At 45.3% G+C, this 23,188-nt stretch overlaps 1 protein-coding gene across 1 annotated transcript in view; it reads left to right on the top strand.

Annotated features, from left to right (window-relative positions):
- The window catches only part of zfyve26 (zinc finger, FYVE domain containing 26), a 125,137-nt gene extending 103,466 nt beyond the window's left edge, over positions 1 to 21,671 (top strand). Inside the window, 9 exon segments of the mRNA XM_042325107.1 lie at positions 4,160 to 4,381; positions 5,967 to 6,164; positions 6,909 to 7,126; positions 8,677 to 8,754; positions 8,756 to 8,828; positions 11,175 to 11,234; positions 14,201 to 14,383; positions 18,216 to 18,266; positions 19,348 to 21,671. Of these exon segments, the coding sequence (XP_042181041.1) occupies positions 4,160 to 4,381; positions 5,967 to 6,164; positions 6,909 to 7,126; positions 8,677 to 8,754; positions 8,756 to 8,828; positions 11,175 to 11,234; positions 14,201 to 14,383; positions 18,216 to 18,266; positions 19,348 to 19,572 (1,308 nt within the window). The 3' untranslated portion in view covers positions 19,573 to 21,671.
- Positions 21,672 to 23,188: the final 1,517 nt, after the last annotated feature.

The following is a 23,188-nucleotide window of genomic DNA, read 5'->3' as shown; positions in this document are numbered from 1 at the left end:
ATTTATAGTATAGACTGTATTGATATAGACTATTTATAGCATAGACTGTATTGATATAGACTGTATTTATAGTATAGACTGTATTTATAGTTTAGACTGTATTTATAGTATAGACTGTATTTATAGTTTAGACTGTATTTATAGTATAGACTGTATTGATATAGACTGTATTTATAGTTTAGACTGTATTTATAGCATAGACTGTATTGATATAGACTGTATTTATAGTTTAGACTGTATTTATAGCATAGACTGTATTGATATAGACTGTATTTATAGTTTAGACTGTATTGATATAGACTATTTATAGTATAGACTGTATTGATATAGACTATTTATAGTATAGACTGTATTTATAGTATAGACTGTATTGATATAGACTATTTATAGTATAGACTGTATTGATATAGACTGTATTTATAGTATAGACTGTATTGATATAGACTGTATTTATAGTATAGACTGTATTGATATAGACTGTATTTATAGTATAGACTGTATTGATATAGACTGTATTTATAGTATAGACTGTATTTATAGTTTAGACTGTATTTATAGTATAGACTGTATTGATATAGACTGTATTTATAGTATAGACTGTATTGATATAGACTGTTTATAGCATAGACTGTATTGATATAGACTGTATTTATAGTTTAGACTGTATTTATAGTTTAGACTGTATTTATAGTTTAGACTGTATTTATAGTTTAGACTGTATTTATAGTATAGACTGTATTTATAGTATAGACTGTATTTATAGTGTAGACTGTATTGATATAGACTGTATTTATAGTATAGACTGTATTTATAGTTTAGACTGTATTTATAGTTTAGACTGTATTTATAGTATAGACTGTATTTATAGTTTAGACTGTATTTATAGTTTAGACTGTATTTATAGTTTAGACTGTATTGATATAGACTGTATTTATAGTATAGACTGTATTTATAGTTTAGACTGTATTTATAGTATAGACTGTATTGATATAGACTGTATTTATAGTTTAGACTGTATTGATATAGACTGTTTATAGTTTAGACTGTATTTATAGTATAGACTGTATTGATATAGACTATTTATAGTATAGACTGTATTGATATAGACTGTATTTATAGTTTAGACTGTATTTATAGTTTAGACTGTATTGATATAGACTATTTGTTGTATAGACTGTATTGATATTGACTATTTACAGTCTTGCGAAAGTATTCGGCCCCCTTGAACTTTGCGACCTTTTGCCACATTTCAGGCTTTCAAACATAAAGATATAAAACTGTATTTTTTTGTGAAGAATCAACAACAAGTGGGACACAATCATGAAGTGGAACGACATTTATTGGATATTTCAAACTTTTTTAACAAATCAAAAACTGAAAAATTGGGCGTGCAAAATTATTCAGCCCCCTTAAGTTAATACTTTGTAGCGCCACCTTTTGCTGTGATTACAGCTGTAAGTCGCTTGGGGTATGTCTCTATCAGTTTTGTACATCGAGAGACTGAATTTTTTTTCCCATTCCTCCTTGCAAAACAGCTCGAGCTCAGTGAGGTTGGATGGAGAGCATTTGTGAACAGCAGTTTTCAGTTCTTTCCACAGATTCTCGATTGGATTCAGGTCTGGACTTTGACTTGGCCATTCTAACACCTGGATATGTTTATTTTTTAACCATTCCATTGTAGATTTTGCTTTATGTTTTGGATCATTGTCTTGTTGGAAGACAAATATCCGTCCTAGTCTCAGGTCTTTTGCAGACTCCATCAGGTTTTCTTCCAGAATGGTCCTGTATTTGGCTCCATCCATCTTCCCATCAATTTTAACCATCTTCCCTGTCCCTGCTGAAGAAAAGCAGGCCCAAACCATGATGCTGCCACCACCATGTTTGACAGTGGGGATGGTGTGTTCAGGGTGATGGGCTGTGTTGCTTTTACGCCAAACATAACGTTTTGCATTGTTGCCAAAAAGTTCAATTTTGGTTTCATCTGACCAGAGCACCTTCTTCCACATGTTTGGTGTGTCTCCCAGGTGGCTTGTGGCAAACTTTAAATGACACTTTTTATGGATATCTTTAAGAAATGGCTTTCTTCTTGCCACTCTTCCATAAAGGCCAGATTTGTGCAATATACGACTGATTGTTGTCCTATGGACAGAGTCTCCCACCTCAGCTGTAGATCTCTGCAGTTCATCCAGAGTGATCATGGGCCTCTTGGCTGCATCTCTGATCAGTCTTTTCCTTGTATGAGCTGAAAGTTTAGAGGGACGGCCAGGTCTTGGTAGATTTGCAGTGGTCTGATACTCCTTCCATTTTATCGCTTGCACAGTGCTCCTTGGGATGTTTAAAGCTTGGGAAATCTTTTTGTATCCAAATCCGGCTTTAAACTTCTTCACAACAGTATCTCGGACCTGCCTGGTGTGTTCCTTGTTCTTCATGATGCTCTCTGCGCTTTTAACGGACCTCTGAGACTATCACAGTGCAGGTGCATTTATACGGAGACTTGATTACACACAGGTGGATTGTATTTATCATCATTAGTCATTTAGGTCAACATTGGATCATTCAAAGATCCTCACTGAACTTCTGGAGAGAGTTTGCTGCACTGAAAGTAAAGGGGCTGAATAATTTTGCACGCCCAATTTTTCAGTTTTTGATTTGTTAAAAAAGTTTGAAATATCCAATAAATGTCGTTCCACTTCATGATTGTGTCCCACTTGTTGATTTTTCACAAAAAAATACAGTTTTATATCTTTATGTTTGAAGCCTGAAATGTGGCAAAAGGTCGCAAAGTTCAAGGGGGCCGAATACTTTCGCAAGGCACTGTATAGCATAAACTGTATTGATATAGACTGTATTTATAGTATAGACTGTATTGATATAGACTATTTATAGTATAGACTGTATTGATATAGACTATTTGTAGTATAGACTGTATTGATATAGACTATTTATAGTATAGACTGTATTGATATAGACTATTTGTAGTATAGACTGTATTGATATAGACTATTTGTAGTATAGACTGTATTGCAACACTGGTGATCTTGATGTTTTGTTACCTTGGTTCCCTGTACCCAGTACTTACCGGACTCAGTTGTACTGTGAACCAGTCATGCCAAACGATGGTGTTGTTTACTGTTCTGATCTCACAACAAAGAGCTCCAGTCTTCACTGTTGCCAGTGGTTTAACGATGTGTCCCCAATGGGAACCCTATTCCTTAGGTAGTGCACTATGGGCCCTGGTCAAACGTACTGCACTGTGTAGGGTGTAGGGTACGATTTAGGACATGACCTGAGTGTTCTCTGCCAAAAGGTCGTCCTGCTCTGCTCAGCCGTCTGAAAAGGAGACCATTAAAGTGGTTATGTCCCGAATGGCACCCTATTCTCTACATAGTGCACTACTGTTGACCAGAGGCACCCTATTCCCTATATAGAACACTACTGTTGACCAGAGGTTCTGAGACCAACATATATCTGTAATCCCAGTCATGTGAAATCCATAGATTAGGGCCTCATGAATTTATTTTAATTGACTGATTTCCTCATATGAATTGTAACTCGGTAAAATCTTTGAAATTGTTTCATGTTGCGTTTATTTTTTAGTTACATTTTCGTTCAGTATAGCAGGTGAGAGCATTGGACTAGTAACCAAAAGGTTGCTAGATCGAATCCCCGACAAGGTAAAAATCTGTCGTTCTGCCCCCTGAACAAGGCAGGTTAACCCACTGTTCTTAGGCCGTCATTGTCAATAAGAATTTGTTCTTAACTGACTTGCCTAGTTAAATAAATAAACTAAAATAAATAGAAACCGGTTGATCTGGAGATATTATGTAACACTGCACTGTTCTGCAGATCAACTAGGTTATGCAACCAACTACCCACGTTTTCTGTTATTGCACCATCATTCACTGTGTGTGTGTTTGTTTCTTTGTGTCTCGCTCTCTGTCTCTCACGCCATCTCTCCCTCGCCATCTCTGTCTCCCTCTACGTCTCTGTCTATCTCTCCGTCTCTGTCTCCCTCTACGTCTCTGTCTCCCTCTACGTCTCTGTCTCCCTCTACGTCTCTGTCTCCCTCTACGTCTCTGTCTATCTCTCCGTCTCTGTCTCCCTCTACGTCTCTTTCTCCCTCTTTCGCTTTCTCTCTGTCTCTCGCTCTGTGTATCAGTCTTTCAGTGAGGACATCCTGTGGTCTCTGAGGGAGCTTGAGGAAGCTCTTTGTGAGCCTGGAGGATCAGTGGACTGGCCAGAGGGGGTTCAGGGTCAGGGCAACAGCCTGTATCAAGAGAGCTTGTACTACCTGTCCAGCTACGGGACTCACCTGGCCCTGGTCTCCTTCCTGATGAGACACGACAACATGAAGGACGCCCTGCAGCACCTACTCAGCAAGGTCAGGGGTCAGAGGTTAGGGGGTCAAGGTTTAGGTGTTAATAATCAGGGGTTAGAAGTAATGATTTGTCCCTGGTCAGCTTCCTCATGAGGCATGACAACATGATGGACGCCCGGCAACACCTGCTCAGCAAGGTCAGGGGTCAGAGGTTAGGGGGTCAAGGTTTAGGGGTCATGAAGGGTTCAGGGGTTAATAATCAGGGTTTAGAAGTCATGATTTGGCCCTGGTCTGCTTCCTCATGAGACATGACAACATGATGGACGCCCGGCAACACCTGCTCAGCAAGGTCAGGGTCAGAGATTAGGGTCAAGGTTATTAATGGTCACGGAGATCTTATCTCATTACTGTGAACTTCAAGGTCAATGCTACTTTATTTGTTGCTGTTGTTGAGGATTTGTATTAAGGTGGAGCCAGGTTGTCATGGCAAATAAGAATTATTTAAGTGATCTGCCTGATTAAAATAAACAAGGAGTTATGGTCCTTCGAGCCGGATAGCGTTGATTGTCCTGGAACTGTATACTCAAACAATTTATAGATATTAGAAACCTATTAAACCTAATTATAGATATTAGAAACCTATTAGAACCCTATTAGAAACCTATTAGAACCCTATTAAACCTATTTATAGATATTAGAAACCTATTAGAAACCTATTAAACCTATTTATAGATATTAGAACCCTATTAGAACCCTATTAAACCTATTTATAGATATTAGAACCCTATTAGAACCCTATTAAACCTATTTATAGATATTAGAACCCTATTAGAAACCTATTAGAACCCTATTAAACCTATTTATTGATATTAGAAACCTATTAGAAACCTATTAAACCTATTTATAGATATTAGAAACCTATTAGAACCCTATTAAACCTATTTATAGATATTAGAAACCTATTAGAACCCTATTAGAAACCTATTAGAACCCTATTAATCCTATTTATAGATATTAGAAACCTATTAAACCTATTTATAGATATTGGAACCCTATTAGAACCCTATTAAACCTATTTATAGATATTAGAACCCTATAGAACCCTATTAGAAACCTATTAGAACCCTATTAATCCTATTTATAGATATTAGAAACCTATTAAACCTATTTATAGACATTAGAACCCTATTAAACCTATTTATAGATATTAGAAACCTATTAAACCTATTTATAGATATTAGAACCCTATTAGAACCCTATTAGAAACCTATTAGAACCCTATTAAACCTATTTATAGATATTAGAAACCTATTAAACCTATTTATAGATATTAGAACCCTATTAGAACCCTATTATAACCCTATAAAACCTATTAAACCTAATTATAGATATTAGAAACCTATTAAACCTAATTATAGATATTAGAAACCTATTAGAACCCTATTAAACCTAATTATAGATATTAGAAACCTATTAGAACCCTATAAAACCTATTTATAGATATTAGAACCCTATAAAACCTATTAAACCTAATTATAGATATTAGAAACCTATTAGAACCCGATAAAAGCTATTAAACCTAATTATAGATATTAGAAACCAAGCGGACATGAGTTCAACAGTTGTCCCTTCCTCCATGGCCCTCCAGGAATGTCCAGAGGAGGTGTTCCTGGAGGGCGTATTGCAGCCTTGTCTGGAGAGGGGTCGTCTGGGGATGCTGCAGGGGTTACTGGAGACCCTAGATCCAGGCCTGGAGGTCTGTAGCCGATACCTCCTCTCCTCCTGTCAACTGCTGCAGCGACGGGGACACTTCCACACACTATACCAGCTACAACAGTTCATGATGGTTAGTCTGTACTCCTCCCACCACCCCTCCTCTCCTCTACTCCTCCCACCACCCCTCCTCTCCTCTACTCCTCCCACCACCCCTCCTCTCCTCCACTCCTCCCACCACCCCTCCACTCCTCCACCCCTCCACTCCTCCACTCCTCCCACCACCCCTCCTCTCCTCCACTCCCCCACCACCCCTCCTCTCCTCCACTCCCCCCACCCCTCCTCTCCTCCACTCCCCCACCACCCCTCCTCTCCTCTCCTCTACTCCTCCCACCACCCCCCTCCTCTCCTCCACTCCCCCACCACCCCTCCTCTCCTCTACTCCTCCCACCACCCCTCCTCTCCTCCACTCCCCCACCACCCCTCCTCTCCTCTCCTCTACTCCTCCCACCACCCCTCCTCTCCTCCACTCCCCCACCACCCCTCCTCTCCTCTACTCCTCCCACCACCCCTCCTCTCCTCTACTCCTCCCACCGCCCCTCCTCTCCTCCTCCTCCCACCCCCCCTCCTCTCCTCCACTCCTCTCCTCCACTCCTCCACCACCCCCTCCTCTCTTTCACTCCTCCACCACCCCCGCTCATCCCCTCCCTCACCACCCCCTCTTTCTCTCCTCTCCTCTAATCCCCCACCACCCCCCTCTCCTCCCCCACCACCCCCTCTCTAGAATAGAGAACTAAGTAGCAGTGGAGCCCCTCTATAAGATAATAAGATCTGAATCTGATTAGAAACATAATAACCCTCTCCTCCCTCCTGTCAGGACCACGTACGAGCGGCCATGACGTGTATCCGGTTCTTCACCCACGGTGTCGTGTCCTACGTACAGCTGGGAGACCAGCGGAGATGGCTGGTTCGGGCCAAGGAGCACCTCAGAACCTACCTTCAGGAGCAACAGGGAACACGTACCAACAGCACTAACAGGAAGAAGAGCACCTCTAACTCCTTCAGAAAGAAGATGTCTTCTAGTGATGTGTCCAGGTGAGACTAGAGGGGCCGGGGGCTAGAGGGGCCGGGGGCTAGAGGGGCCGGGGGCTAGAGGGGCCGGAGACTAGAGGGGCCGGGGCTAGAGGGGCCGGAGCCTAGAGGGGCCGGAGACTAGAGGGGCCGGGGGCTAGAGGGCCCGGGGCTAGAGGGCCCGGGGGGCTAGAGGGCCCGGGGGCTAGAGGGGCCGGGGACTAGAGGGGCCGGGGGCTAGAGGGGCCGGAGACTAGAGGGGCCGGAGGCTAGAGGGCCCGGGGGCTAGAGGGGCCGGAGACTAGAGGGGCCGGAGACTAGAGGGCCCGGGGGCTAGAGGGCCCGGAGACTAGAGGGCCCGGGGGCTAGAGGGCCCGGGGGCTAGAGGGCCCGGGGGCTAGAGGGGCCGGAGGCTAGAGGGCCCGGGGGCTAGAGGGCCCGGGGGCTAGAGGGCCCGGGGGCTAGAGGGCCCGGGGGCTAGAGGGCCCGGGGGCTAGAGGGCCCGGGGGCCAGAGGGAGGCAGAGACTAGCGGGCCCGGGGGCCAGAGGGAGGCAGAGACTAGCGGGCCCGGGGGCCAGAGGGAGGCAGAGACTAGCGGGCCCGGGGGCCAGAGGGAGGCAGAGCCTAGAGGGCCCGGAGACTAGAGGGGCCGGAGACTAGAGGGCCCGGAGACTAGAGGGGCCGGAGACTAGAGGGCCCGGGGGTAGAGGGCCCGGGGGTAGAGGGCCCATAGCCTAGAGGGGCCGGGGCTAGAGGGGCCGGGGGCTAGAGGGGCAGGAGCCTAGAGGGGCCGGAGCCTAGAGGGCCCGGGGGCTAGAGGGCCCGGGGGCTAGAGGGAGGCAGAGACTAGAGGGCCCGGGGGCCAGAGGGAGGCAGAGACTAGAGGGCCCGGGGGCCAGAGGGAGGCAGAGACTAGAGGGCCCGGGGGCCAGAGGGAGGCAGAGACTAGAGGGCCCGGGGGCCAGAGGGCCCGGAGATTAGAGGGGCCGGGGGCCAGAGGGCCCGGAGACTAGAGGGCCCGGGGGCTAGAGGGAGGCAGACTAGAGGGCCCGGGGGCTAGAGGGCCCGGGGGCAAGAGGGCCCGGGGGCAAGAGGGCCCGGGGACTAGAGGGCCAGGGGGCCCGGGGGCCAGAGGGAGGCAGAGACTTAACTATTCAAACGTTTAGACGGCTGAAGCAAACATACACATTTTCTTCAGGAAATGTACCTTTTTACCTCACATATATATCCAGGTGGTGGTGACTTCCTCAGTTCCACAAAGACAAGATGACCATACTGCAGCCATCTGTCCTTCCCGTGACCATAACATGGTTCAGCCATCTCTTTTCTAACCTGTACCCCTGTTATTGTTATTTTATTGTTTGTTTTTTATTATATTTTTTTACTTTAGTTTATTTACTAAATATGTTCTTAACTTTATTTCTTGAACTGCATTGTTGGTTAAGGGCTTGTAAAGTAAGCATGTGTGACCATAACTGATTTAATTGCGTAGTGCAGCCATCTCTCCTGAGCAGTGAGGCTTTAGTGAGGCTGCTATCATGTGACATTTCCCCCTTTTGTTTTCCTGAACCAGGCACATGAACACGATAGAGCTCCAGCTGGAGGTGACTCGGTTCCTGCATCACTGTGAAACATCCAGCTCCACCGCCACCCCCCTCTGCCTCCTCCAGCACTCCTCCCACTCTGTTCGGCCCCAGCGCTATGAAGATCGATGTAGCCTGCAAGGTGAGCCCCCGCAAAGCTTCTCAAAGATAGGGAATAGTGCACTAGACGGGAGAGTTAGGGCACTAGACGGGGAGAGTTAGGGCACTAGACGGGAGAGTTAGGGCACTAGACGGGGCGTTAGGGCACTAGACGGGGGGCGTTAGGGCACTAGACGGGGCGTTAGGGCACTAGAGGGGGGCGTTAGGGCACTAGACGGGAGAGTTAGGGCACTAGACGGGAGAGTTAGGGCACTAGACGGGGGCGTTAGGGCACTAGAGGGGGCGTTAGGGCACTAGACGGGGGCGTTAGGGCACTAGACGGGGCGTTAGGGCACTAGACGGGGCGTTAGGGCACTAGACGGGGCGTTAGGGCACTAGACGGGGGCGTTAGGGCACTAGACGGGGCGTTAGGGCACTAGGCGGGGCGTTAGGGCACTAGACGGGGCGTTAGGGCACTAGACGGGGGCGTTAGGGCACTAGACGGGGCGTTAGGGCACTAGGCGGGCGTTAGGGCACTAGGCGGGGCGTTAGGGCACTAGGCGGGGCGTTAGGGCACTAGACGGGGCGTTAGGGCACTAGACGGGGGCGTTAGGGCACTAGACGGGGCGTTAGGGCACTAGGACGGGGCGTTAGGGCACTAGGCGGGGCGTTAGGGCACTAGACGGGGCGTTAGGGCACTAGACGGGGCGTTAGGGCACTAGGACGGGGGGCGTTAGGGCACTAGGCGGGCGTTAGGGCACTAGACGGGGCGTTAGGGCACTAGACGGGGGCGTTAGGGCACTAGACGGGGCGTTAGGGCACTAGACGGGGCGTTAGGGCACTAGACGGGGGCGTTAGGGCACTAGACGGGGCGTTAGGGCACTAGACGGGAGAGTTAGGGCACTAGACGGGAGAGTTAGGGCACTAGACGGGGGGCGTTAGGGCACTAGACGGGGCGTTAGGGCACTAGACGGGGGCGTTAGGGCACTAGACGGGGGCGTTAGGGCACTAGACGGGGCGTTAGGGCACTAGACGGGGCGTTAGGGCACTAGACGGGGCGTTAGGGCACTAGACGGGGCGTTAGGGCACTAGACGCGGGGCGTTAGGGCACTAGACGGGGGCGTTAAGGCACTAGACGGGGCGTTAGGGCACTAGACGGGAGAGTTAGGGCACTAGACGGGAGAGTTAGGGCACTAGACGGGAGAGTTAGGGCACTAGACGGGAGAGTTAGGGCACTAGACGGGAGAGTTAGGGCACTAGACGGGGCGTTAGGGCACTAGACGGGGGCGTTAGGGCACTAGACGGGGGGCGTTAGGGCACTAGACGGGGGGCGTTAGGGCACTAGACGGGGGGCGTTAGGGCACTAGACGGGGCGTTAGGGCACTAGAGGGGGCGTTAGGGCACTAGACGGGGCGTTAGGGCACTAGACGGGGGGCGTTAGGGCACTAGACGGGGCGTTAGGGCACTAGACGGGGCGTTAGGGCACTAGACGGGGGGCGTTAGGGCACTAGACGGGGGCGTTAGGGCACTAGACGGGAGAGTTAGGGCACTAGACGGGGCGTTAGGGCACTAGACGGGGGCGTTAGGGCACTAGACGGGGGCGTTAGGGCACTAGACGGGGGGCGTTAGGGCACTAGACGGGGCGTTAGGGCACTAGACGGGGGCGTTAGGGCACTAGACGCGGGGCGTTAGGGCACTAGACGGGGGCGTTAGGGCACTAGACGGGGCGTTAGGGCACTAGACGGGAGAGTTAGGGCACTAGACGGGAGAGTTAGGGCACTAGACGGGAGAGTTAGGGCACTAGACGGGGGCGTTAGGGCACTAGACGGGGCGTTAGGGCACTAGACGGGGGCGTTAGGGCACTAGACGGGGGCGTTAGGGCACTAGACGGGGCGTTAGGGCACTAGACGGGGCGTTAGGGCACTAGACGGGGCGTTAGGGCACTAGACGGGGGCGTTAGGGCACTAGACGCGGGGCGTTAGGGCACTAGACGGGGCGTTAGGGCACTAGACGGGGGCGTTAGGGCACTAGACGGGAGAGTTAGGGCACTAGACGGGAGAGTTAGGGCACTAGACGGGAGAGTTAGGGCACTAGACGGGGGGCGTTAGGGCACTAGACGGGGCGTTAGGGCACTAGAGGGGGGCGTTAGGGCACTAGACGGGGGCGTTAGGGCACTAGACGGGGGCGTTAGGGCACTAGACGGGGCGTTAGGGCACTAGACGGGGCGTTAGGGCACTAGACGGGGAGTATAGCGTGTCACTTGGGCCATAAAACAGAATGGTAGTGTCTTAAGTACTTGTGCTATGAACAGATCGTGTTGATGTCGTGAACCGACACTGTATAATATGGGGCGACATCTGACATCTGTGTCATTGCATTTACATTGCAGGTGATGTTGGGAGGAAAGAACATCGAAGAGGGGTTTGGTATCGCATACCGAGTCATACAGGTAACAGACAGTATTCACACTGATTTCCGGTATGGTGACCAGGAAGTAGTCAGGTGGATACGTCTGGAATTTCCTTACTTTACTCAAATATTCCTCTTGAATAGAAAATACCTCGACTTTAAAGTCAAGAAATAACTGAAACGTTATGTTGGCAACTACCTGTTATGGCAAATACTAGATATAGAGACCGAAACACAGAGGACCATGGACCAAGTAACTGTCGACTCGACTAGAATGAGTTTAGACAAACAAGAGGACCAAGTAACTGACGACTCGACTAGAATGAGTTTAGACAAACAAGAGGACCAAGTAACTGACGACTCGACTAGAATGAGTTTAGACAAACAAGAGGACCAAGTAAGTGTCGCCTCGACTAGAGTGAGTTTAGACAAACAAGAGGACCAAGTAACTGACGACTCGACTAGAATGAGTTTAGACAAACAAGAGGACCAAGTAACTGTCGACTCGACTAGAATGAGTTTAGACAAACAAGAGGACCAAGTAACTGTCGACTCGACTAGAATGAGTTTAGACAAACAAGAGGACCAAGTAACTGTCGACTCGACTAGAATGAGTTTAGACAATCAAGAGGACCAAGTAACTGACGACTCGACTAGAATGAGTTTAGACAAACAAGAGGACCAAGTAAGTGTCGACTCGACTAGAATGAGTTTAGACAAACAAGAGGACCAAGTAACTGACGACTCGACTAGAATGAGTTTAGACAAACAAGAGGACCAAGTAACTGTCGACTCGACTAGAATGAGTTTAGACAAACAAGAGGACCAAGTAACTGTCGACTCGACTAGAATGAGTTTAGACAAACAAGAGGACCAAGTAACTGTCGACTCGACTAGAATGAGTTTAGACAAACAAGAGGACCAAGTAACTGACGACTCGACTAGAATGAGTTTAGACAAACAAGAGGACCAAGTAACTGACGACTCGACTAGAATGAGTTTAGACAAACAAGAGGACCAAGTAACTGACGACTCGACTAGAATGAGTTTAGACAAACAAGAGGACCAAGTAACTGACGACTCGACTAGAATGAGTTTAGACAAACAAGAGGACCAAGTAACTGTCGACTCGACTAGAATGAGTTTAGACAAACAAGAGGACCAAGTAACTGACGACCAAGTAGCTGACCAAGTAATCTGACCTCCAGTGTTTAATGACAACACCGTTAAGTCCTGGTTCCAAAGTGCCATCATACATTTTGAACATGTTCACTACAAATACCGATTTCTTTAAGTACTTACAAGTCTGAAATCGATTTCAATCGCTTCAACATAATCTGGATGAACACGTAGGTATCTAGCATGGCGAGAGAGAAAAAAAAACCGCTGCACCAAAGTTGGTTGCCAAGTTACCGTTGACTGTTGATTGAAACTCTACCTGATTGGTCAGAACCTAATAATAAGGGAAAGATGAGGAAACAGAAACTAAAGGAACGAAACTGAGGAGAAACATTGGTCACCAGATATATGAAAATCTTCGTACTTGCTGCTCCTACAACCTTAAAACATAAACATAGGACTTACTCCCGTCCTGACAGAAGGCATGTAAATGTACCCAGGAATGTCTCGTCTGTGTTGGAGATGCACAATAAACCTTATTACATAACACTGTGGTCATGTGACAAGCCGACACCATGTTGGGAGAATGTCTGTGCTGTCACATCGTGGTCTAGGAAGTTATATCCGTCCGTCTCCGTGACGATGTCTGTTGAGAGAAATGTAAATATTGGTTTGCGTTGTTCTGTGAAGGGAGTAGGTCACCGCGTTGTACGAGATCTTCAGTTTCTTGGCAAAAGCCTCCATTTACTCAGAACAAGAATAGACTGACGAGTTTCAGAAGAAAGGTCTTTGTTTCTGGTCATTTTGAGCCTGTAATCGAACCCACAAATGCTGATGCTCCAGATACTCAACTAGTTTAAAGAAGGCCAGTTTTATTTCTTAAATCAGCACAACAGTTTTCAGCCGTGCTAACACAATTGCAAAAGTTTTTATTTAATTTATTTATAATAAAATGTTACCCCCTTTTTCACCCCAATTTCGTAGTATCCAATTATTAGTAGTTACAGTAGTTACAGTCTTGTCTCATCGCTACAACTCCCGTACGGGCTCGGGAGAGACGAAGGTTGAAAGTCATGCGTCCTCCGATACACAACCCAACCAAGCCGCAATGTTTCTTAACACAGCGCGCATCCAACCCGGAAGCCAGCCGCACCAATATGTCGGAGAGGGTACACCGTGCACTTGGTGACCTTGGTTAGCGCGCACTGCGCCCGGCCCGCCACAGGAGTCGCTGGTGCGCGATGAGACAAGGATATCCCTACCGGCCAAGCCCTCCCTAACCCGGACGACACTGGGCCAATTGTGCGTCGCCCCACGGACCTCCCAGTCACGGCCGGCTGCGACAGAGCCTGGGCGCGAACCCAGAGTCTCTGGTGGCACAGCTAGCGCTGCGATGCAGTGCCCTAGACCACGCAAAAGGGTTTTCTAATGATCAATTAGCCTTTTAAAATGATAAACTTGGATTAGCTAACACAATGTACCATTGGAACACAGGAGTGATGGTTGCTGATAATGGGCCTCTGTACGCCTATGTAGATATTACATAAAAAAATCAGCCGTTTCCAGCTACAATAGTCATTTACAACATTAACAATGTCTACACTGTATTTCTGATCAATTTGATGTTATTTTAATGGACCAAGAAATGTGCTTTTCTTTCAAAAACAAGGACATTTCTAAGTGACCCCAAAACTTTAGAACGGTTGTGTACATTATTTATTTGTTAATAAAACAGTTAGTTTTTTTCCTCCTCCTCCTCCTCTTCCTCCCTCCTCCTCCTCTTCCTCCTCTTCCTCCTCTTCCTCTTCCTCCCTCCTCCTCCTCTTCCTCCTCCTCTTCCTCCCTCCTCCTCTTCCTCTTCCTCCCTCCTCCTCCTCCTCCTCTTAGGACTTCCAGCTGGAAGCCTTGACGGTATACGTGCGTGCGGGCCAGAGGCTTGTGCGCCAGCGTCAGTACCGGGCCGTGCGCCAGCTGCTGAAGTGCGTGGGCGAGTCGGGCACCGCCACCAAGAACGACTGTGATGTCATCATACTCAGCTGCGTCTCCATCGCAGATAAGGGCCCCACAGACGTGAGTTACAGAGATAAGGGCCCCACAGAAGTGAGTTACAGAGATAAGGGGCCCCACAGACGTGAGTTAGAGATAAGGGCCCCACAGACGTGAGTTAGAGATAAGGGCCCCACAGACGTGAGTTAGAGATAAGGGCCCCACAGACGTGAGTTAGAGATAAGGGCCCCACAGACGTGAGTTAGAGATAAGGGCCCCACAGACGTGAGTTAGAGATAAGGGCCCCACAGACGTGAGTTAGAGATAAGGGCCCCACAGACGTGAGTTAGAGATAAGGGCCCCACAGACGTGAGTTAGAGATAAGGGCCCCACAGACGTGAGTTAGAGATAAGGGCCCCACAGACGTGAGTTAGAGATAAGGGCCCCACAGACGTGAGTTAGAGATAAGGGCCCCACAGACGTGAGTTAGAGATAAGGGCCCCACAGACGTGAGTTAGAGATAAGGGCCCCACAGACGTGAGTTAGAGATAAGGGCCCCACAGACGTGAGTTAGAGATAAGGGCCCCACAGACGTGAGTTAGAGATAAGGGCCCCACAGACGTGAGTTAGAGATAAGGGCCCCACAGACTTGAGTTACAGATAAGGGGCCCCACAATCTCTTTCAAATCTATCAGTTTACCATTTATCAGTGGTGGGGAAAATTGTCATACTTGAGTAAAAGTAAAGATACTTTAATATAAAAGCACTCAAGTAAAAGTCACCCTGTAAAATACTACTTGAGTAAAAGTCACCCTGTAAAATACTACTTGAGTAAAAGTCACCCTGTAAAATACTACTTGAGTAAAAGTCACCCTGTAAAATACTACTTGAGTAAAAGTCACCCTGTAAAATACTACTTGAGTAAAAGTCACCCTGTAAAATACTACTTGAGTAAAAGTCACCCTGTAAAATACTACTTGAGTAAAAGTCACCCTGTAAAATACTACTTGAGTAAAAGTCTAAAAATATTTGGTTTTAAATATATTTATGTATCAATAGTAAAAAAAAAAAAAAAGTATAAATAATGTCAAATTCCTTATATGAAGCAAACCAGACATAACCATTTTTTTGTTTTTTAAATTTACGGATAGCCAGGGGCACACTCCAACACTCAGACATCATTTACAAACAAAGTATTTGTGTTTAGTGAGTCCTCCAGATCAGAGGCAGTAGGGATGACCAGGGATGTTCTCTGTTTAGTGAGTCCACCAGATCAGAGGCAGTAGGGATGACCAGGGATGTTCTCTGTTTAGTGAGTCCACCAGATCAGATGCAGTAGGGAGGACCAGGGATGTTCTCTGTTTAGTGAGTCCTCCAGATCAGAGGCAGTAGGGAGGACCAGGGATGTTCTCTGTTTAGTGAGTCCTCCAGATCAGAGGCAGTAGGGATGACCAGGGATGTTCTCTGTTTAGTGAGTCCTCCAGATCAGAGGCAGTAGGGATGACCAGGGCTGTTCTCTGTTTAGTGAGTCCACCAGATCAGAGGCAGTAGGGATGACCAGGGCTGTTCTCTGTTTAGTGAGTCCTCCAGATCAGAGGCAGTAGGGATGTTCTCTGTTTAGTGAGTCCTCCAGATCAGAGGCAGTAGGGATGACCAGGGCTGTTCTCTGTTTAGTGAGTCCACCAGATCAGAGGCAGTAGGGATGACCAGGGCTGTTCTCTGTTTAGTGAGTCCTCCAGATCAGAGGCAGTAGGGATGTTCTCTGTTTAGTGAGTCCTCCAGATCAGAGGCAGTAGGGATGACCAGGGATGTTCTCTGTTTAGTGAGTCCACCAGATCAGAGGCAGTAGGTATGACCAGGTTTGTTCCCTGTTTAGTGAGTCCTCCAGATCAGAGGCAGTAGGGACGACCAGGGATGTTCTCTGTTTAGTGAGTCCTCCAGATCAGAGGCAGTAGGGACGACCAGGGATGTTCTCTGTTTAGTGAGTCCACCAGATCAGAGGCAGTAGGGAGGACCAGGGATGTTCTCTGTTTAGTGAGTCCACCAGATCAGGGGCAGTAGGGACGACCAGGGATGTTCTCTTTATAATTGTGTGAATTGGACCATATCACTGTCCTGCTAAGCATTCAAAATGTAACGAGTGCTTTTGGGTGACAGGGGAAAATGTATGGAGTAAAAAGTGCATCGTTTTCTTTCGGAATGTAGTGAAAGTAAAAGTTGTCAATCATATAAATAGTAAAGTTCAGAAACCCCCCAAAAAAACGACTTAAGTATTACTTTAAAGTATTTGTACTTACGTACTTTACACCAGTACTTTACACCACTACTTTACACCACTACTTTACACCAGTACTTTACACCACAGCCATTTACAGCCTTTCAGTAGGTCCTTTAGTAGTCTACAACTCTTTAATTTGTGAAATGTTGATTGACGTCACATATTATAACCCTTATATTGTAAGACATAAAGGCTAATACATGCTTATAATATGTTTATAAAGCGTTATAGCTGCCAGTAAGATGTGTATTTTATTAACCTTTAATCTTTAACCTTTAATTAACTTGGTAGTGTACAGAGTAGTGTACTTGGTAGTGTACAGAGTAGTGTACAGAGTAGTGTACTTGGTAGTGTACAGAGTAGTGTACAGAGTAGTGTACTTGGTAGTGTACAGAGTAGTGTACAGAGTAGTGTACAGAGTAGTGTACAGAGTAGTGTACAGAGTAGTGTACAGAGTAGTGTACTTGGTAGTGTACAGAGTAGTGTACTTGGTAGTGTACAGAGTAGTGTACAGAGTAGTGTACTTGGTAGTGTACAGAGTAGTGTACTTGGTAGTGTACTTGGTAGTGTACTTGGTAGTGTACTTGGTAGTGTACAGAGTAGTGTACAGAGTAGTGTACTTGGTAGTGTACTTGGTAGTGTACTTGGTAGTGTACAGAGTAGTGTACTTGGTAGTGTACAGAGTAGTGTACTTGGTAGTGTACAGAGTAGTGTACTTGGTAGTGTACTTGGTAGTGTACAGAGTAGTGCACAGAGTAGTGTACTTGGTAGTGTACAGAGTAGTGTACTTGGTAGTGTACAGAGTAGTGTACAGAGTAGTGTACTTGTTGGTGTACTTGGTAGTGTACAGAGTAGTGTACAGAGTAGTGTACTTGGTAGTGTACAGAGTAGTGTACTTGGTAGTGTACTTGGTAGTGTACAGAGTAGTGTACTTGGTAGTGTACTTGGTAGTGTACAGAGTAGTGTACAGAGTAGTGTACTTGGTAGTGTACTTGGTAGTGTACAGAGTAGTGTACAGAGTAGTGTACAGAGTAGTGTACTTGGTAGTGTACAGAGTAGTGTACTTGGTAGTGTACAGAGTAGTGTACAGAGTAGTGTACTTGGTAGTGTACTTGGTAGTGTACAGAGTAGTGTACTTGGTAGTGTACTTGGTAGTGTACAGAGTAGTGTACTTGGTAGTGTACTTGGTAGTGTACAGAGTAGTGTACAGAGTAGTGTACAGAGTAGTGTACTTGGTGGTGTACTTGGTAGTGTACTTGGTAGTGTACTTGGTAGTGTACTTGGTTTATACCTTTATTTAACCAGGCAAGTCAGTTAAGAACAAATTCTTATTTTCAATGACGGCCTAGGAACAGTGAGTTAACTGGTCTAGGAACAGTGGGTTAACTGGTCTAGGAACAGTGGGTTAACTGGCCTAGGAACAGTGGGTTAACTGGCCTAGGAACAGTGGGTTAACTGGTCTAGGAACAGTGGGTTAACTGGTCTAGGAACAGTGGGTTAACTGGTCTAGGAACAGTGGGTTAACTGGTCTAGGAACAGTGGGTTAACTGGTCTAGGAACAGTGCCAATCACAGACTTCCTCGTACTGTTACTGTCTGAGATGGGGTGTTAATAAAGTTTTGTTTTGTCTTGATGAAGGCCAAGGAGTTAGAGTGTCTCATTCTGGAGACAAAGAGCACAGAGAACAAGGTAGGTAACCACCTCTCCTCCCTCTCTCTCTTTCCTGTCTTCTTCCTCATCTACCATCCGTACCTCTTCCTCTTCTCCTTTCTGCTGTACTCCTCCTCTTCACTCTCATCTCTTCCCCTCATCTCCTGTCCTCCTCACTCTCCTCTCTTCCCCTGCTCATCTCCTCTTCCCCTCCTCATCATATCCTTTCGCCTGTCCTCCTCTTCCTCACCATCTCATTTCCTATCTAGTCTTCCTTCTCCATGTCTCCTCACTCTCTCTCTCTCTCTACAACCCTCCTCATCTCCTGTCCTCCTCATCACCATCTCCTGTCTAGTCTTCCTTCTCCATGTCTCCTCACTCTCTCTCTCTCTACAACCCTCTAACATTCTGGTGATGTCTCTGTAGATTAACACCTGACTGTAATCTGTCTCTGTCTCTGTAGATTAACACCTGACTGTAATCTGTCTCTGTCTCTGTAGATTAACACCTGACTGTAATGTGTCTCTGTAGATTAACACCTGACTGTAATCTGTCTCTGAAGATTAACACCTGACTGTAATCTGTCTCTGTAGATTAACACTTGACTGTAATCTGTCTCTGTAGATTAACACTTGACTGTAATCTGTCTCTGTAGATTAACACCTGACTGTAATCTGTCTCTGTAGATTAACACCTGACTGTAATCTGTCTCTGTAGATTAACACCTGACTGTAATCTGTCTCTGTAGATTAACACCTGACTGTAATCTGTCTCTGTAGATTAACACCTGACTGTAATGTGTCTCTGTAGATTAACACCTGACTGTAATCTGTCTCTGAAGATTAACACCTGACTGTAATCTGTCTCTGTAGATTAACACTTGACTGTAATCTGTCTCTGTAGATTAACACTTGACTGTAATCTGTCTCTGTAGATTAACACCTGACTGTAATCTGTCTCTGTAGATTAACACCTGACTGTAATCTGTCTCTGTAGATTAACACCTGACTGTAATCTGTCTCTGTAGATTAACACCTGACTGTAATGTGTCTCTGTAGATTAACACCTGACTGTAATCTGTCTCTGTAGATTAACACCTGACTGTAATCTGTCTCTGTAGATTAAGGCCTACCTGCAGGTGAGTAAACTGCGAGCGGCCTATCTCCTAGCTGTAAAGCTGGATACAACCAAGGCCGGGCCGCTGGTTCAGGAAGTCCTCCAGACAGCGGAGGCCGTCGGAGACTCTGTCATGCAGGACATCTGTTGCCAGTGGCTGTCTGAGCACAAGGACAGGGACAGAAAGACGCCGCCTCCTACAAAACAAGGCCGACCCAACGCCAAGTAAACCCACGAGGGGGAGGGGAACATGGGCCGTGTTCGTTACGCACCAAACGGGAGTCGTCTAATCAGAAATGCTCGTTTTAGTTCTCTGTTGCAAAAAAAAAAAAAAATGATAACAATATTTTCTATTTGTTGTGTGCCTCTAATGAACACGACCTGGGCGTAACCGTTGTTCTGGAGACACCTAGTTCAGGTTACAAGATGGGGAACCAGACATCATCAGGGAATAACAGATCGCACTTCAACTGGAAACGCCACGAGTGGAACAACAAGACACCTTGCCTGGACTCTGTGACTGACTTCCTCTTCCTCACTGAAAGTAGTGAAACACCGTTGTGCCGACTGTCTCATCTGGAGGGTTGACTGACGACAGCCAGACAACACTGTCTCTCTCTCTCATCTGGAGAGTTGACTGACGACAGCCAGACAACACTGTCTCTCTCTCTCATCTGGAGCGTTGACTGACGACAGCCAGACAACACTGTCTCTCTCTCTCTCTCTCTCTCTCTCATCTGGAGAGTTGACTGACTACAGCCAGACAACACTGTCTCTCTCTCTCATCTGGAGGGTTGACTGACGACAGCCAGACAACACTTTCTCTGTCTCTCATCTGGAGAGTTGACTGACTACAGCCAGACAACACTGTCTCTCTCTCTCATCTGGAGGGTTGACTGACGACAGCCAGACAACACTGTCTCTGTCTCTCATCTGGAGAGTTGCCTGGCTACAGCCAGACAACACTGGGATGAATCTAACCATGCTGAATTGTGAGTTGTTGACCACTTTATCTAGTAAAACTGACGTCTGGGATAAGCACAGAAGATACACATACCAGAATTAATATCACAAGCAGCAGGGGTGTACGATAGTTCTTGAGTTGTATCTCCTACCTCAGTTAAAAAGGGATCTATCTTTTGTTTTCACCAACCTTCAAGCCTAGTAATACATTTCTTAGTGACAGAATAAACAACCTGCCGTAATGTGAAGAATTCTAACTCCTCCCCCATTTTTTAAAAGATGTTTTTTCTTCTCTTTGTTGTTAGTTAGAAAGGATGTAAAGAAGAAAACAAGTGTTGGTATTACAAGCCTGTCAAATATATATACACACACACACACACACACAAGTGTAGATTATATTGATGATTTAAGAGTTTCTGTTACTGTCTATCATCTCGACCTGCCACTAGTCAACCCCCTTCAAATATCTGCCCAAGGAGCTATTTCCTAGCCTGAAATCCAGACCTGTTGTTGTTGTTGCTAACATTCCACTTCTAGTACTCTGCAAGGACACAGAGTGGCAAGTGGAACGTCATACACAAACGGACTGGGTACCCATGCTAGAAATTTCCTGAATCTCTCTTGCTTTTTCCCCACAGAGGGAAGCAACAGAACACCAAAGTCCCCGAAAGGGCTTGTAAGAATCGCTAGAATTAAAGATGAGCTTTATATAGAATACAAAACGAACGAAAACTTGGAACGAGTTGGATTTAGTGAGGGACTCTCTCTCTCTCATGAGATAAAGAGGTGGTACCTTAATGTTACAGGTCAATAATATTGTCTCCTTAAAGCCTATCATAGCTGTCTGTTTCATATGTCTTTGACCCAGGAACTTCGTTGCTGTGACCAGGTTTTTGTATATATTCCCTTTGTTCCTGGTGTGTGACTTTAATAGGTCCCCAAATGGCATCCTATTCCCTACTTAGTGCACTACGAGGCCCTAGTTTAAACAGTAGTGCACTGAATAGGAGCCGTTTGGGACAAGACCCCTTTGACCTCCGACCTCCCGTGTGTCCTATGCGAGGGTCAGATGTGTTTAATGGGCCTTCTGTCAGTGGGACGTTTGTCGGTGTATAAAAACGCGTACTCTAATCAATCGAGAGATGTCGCATTTAGAAAAGGGATTTTTGTTGGCCGTATTTGTTATAGTCATGATCAATTTAACACCATATTCATTGTCTAAATGTAACTCTTTTGTTGACATAATTGCCCATTTTTTTTTATTTCTCACTTTAATAGCGATCCCAGAGATTACACCATAATGTTTATTTCTCACTTTAATCCCTCAGATTACACCGTAATAAACATGTTTATTTCTCACTTTAATCCCTCAGATTACACCATAATGTTTATTTCTCACTTTAATCCCTCAGATTACACCGTAATAAACATTTTTATTTTTCACTTTAATCCCTCAGATTACACCGTAATAAACATTTTTATTTTTCATTTTAATCCCTCAGATTACACCGTAATAAACATTTTTATTTTTCATTTTAATCCCTCAGATTACACCATAATGTTTATTTCTCACTTTAATCCCTCAGATTACACCGTAATAAACATTTTTATTTCTCACTTTAATCCCTCAGATTACACCGTAATGTTTATTTCTCACTTTAATCCGTCAGATTACACGTAATAACATTTTTTATTTCTCACTTTAATCCCTCAGATTACACCGTAATGTTTATTTCTCACTTTAATCCCTCAGATTACACCGTAATAAACATTTTTATTTTTCATTTTAATCCCTCAGATTACACCATAATGTTTATTTCTCACTTTAATCCCTCAGATTACACCGTAATGTTTATTTCTCACTTTAATCCCTCAGATTACACCGTAATAAACATTTTTATTTTTCATTTTAATCCCTCAGATTACACCATAATGTTTATTTCTCACTTTAATCCCTCAGATTACACCGTAATGTTTATTTCTCACTTTAATCCCGCAGATTACACCGTAATAAACATTTTTATTTTTCATTTTAATCCCTCAGATTACACCATAATGTTTATTTCTCACTTTAATCCGTCAGATTACACGTAATAAACATTTTTATTTCTCACTTTAATCCCTCAGATTACACGTAATAAACATTTTTATTTCTCACTTTAATCCCTCAGATTACACGTAATAAACATTTTTATTTCTCACTTTAATCCCTCAGATTACACGTAATAAACATTTTTATTTCTCACTTTAATCCCTCAGATTACACCGTAATGTTTATTTCTCACTTTAATCCCTCAGATTACACCGTAATAAACATTTTTATTTTTCATTTTAATCCCTCAGATTACACCATAATGTTTATTTCTCACTTTAATCCGTCAGATTACACGTAATAAACATTTTTATTTCTCACTTTAATCCGTCAGATTACACGTAATAAACATTTTTATTTCTCACTTTAATCCCTCAGATTACACGTAATAAACATTTTTATTTCTCACTTTAATCCCTCAGATTACACGTAATAAACATTTTTATTTCTCACTTTAATCCGTCAGATTACACGTAATAAACATTTTTATTTCTCACTTTAATCCCTCAGATTACACCGTAATTATATGTTGATGCCATGACAATCACATTTCAATACTTTAATCATAATATTAACAATATACACTATATATACACAAGAGTATGTGGATTCGGCTATTTCAGCCACACCTGTTGCTGACAGGTGTATAAAATCGAGCACACAGACATGCAATCTCCATAGACAAACATTGGCTGTAGAATGGCCTTACTGAAGAGCTCAGTGACTTTCAACGTGGCACCAACAAGTCAGTTTGTCACATTTCTGCCCTGCCAGAGCTGCCCCCCGGTCA

The sequence above is a fragment of the Oncorhynchus tshawytscha genome, linkage group LG08, assembly GCF_018296145.1.
Source record: "Oncorhynchus tshawytscha isolate Ot180627B linkage group LG08, Otsh_v2.0, whole genome shotgun sequence".
Lineage (NCBI taxonomy): Eukaryota > Metazoa > Chordata > Actinopteri > Salmoniformes > Salmonidae > Oncorhynchus > Oncorhynchus tshawytscha.
The sequence above is the reverse complement of the archived record's forward strand: the minus strand, read 5'-3'. Positions and strand labels throughout refer to the sequence as shown.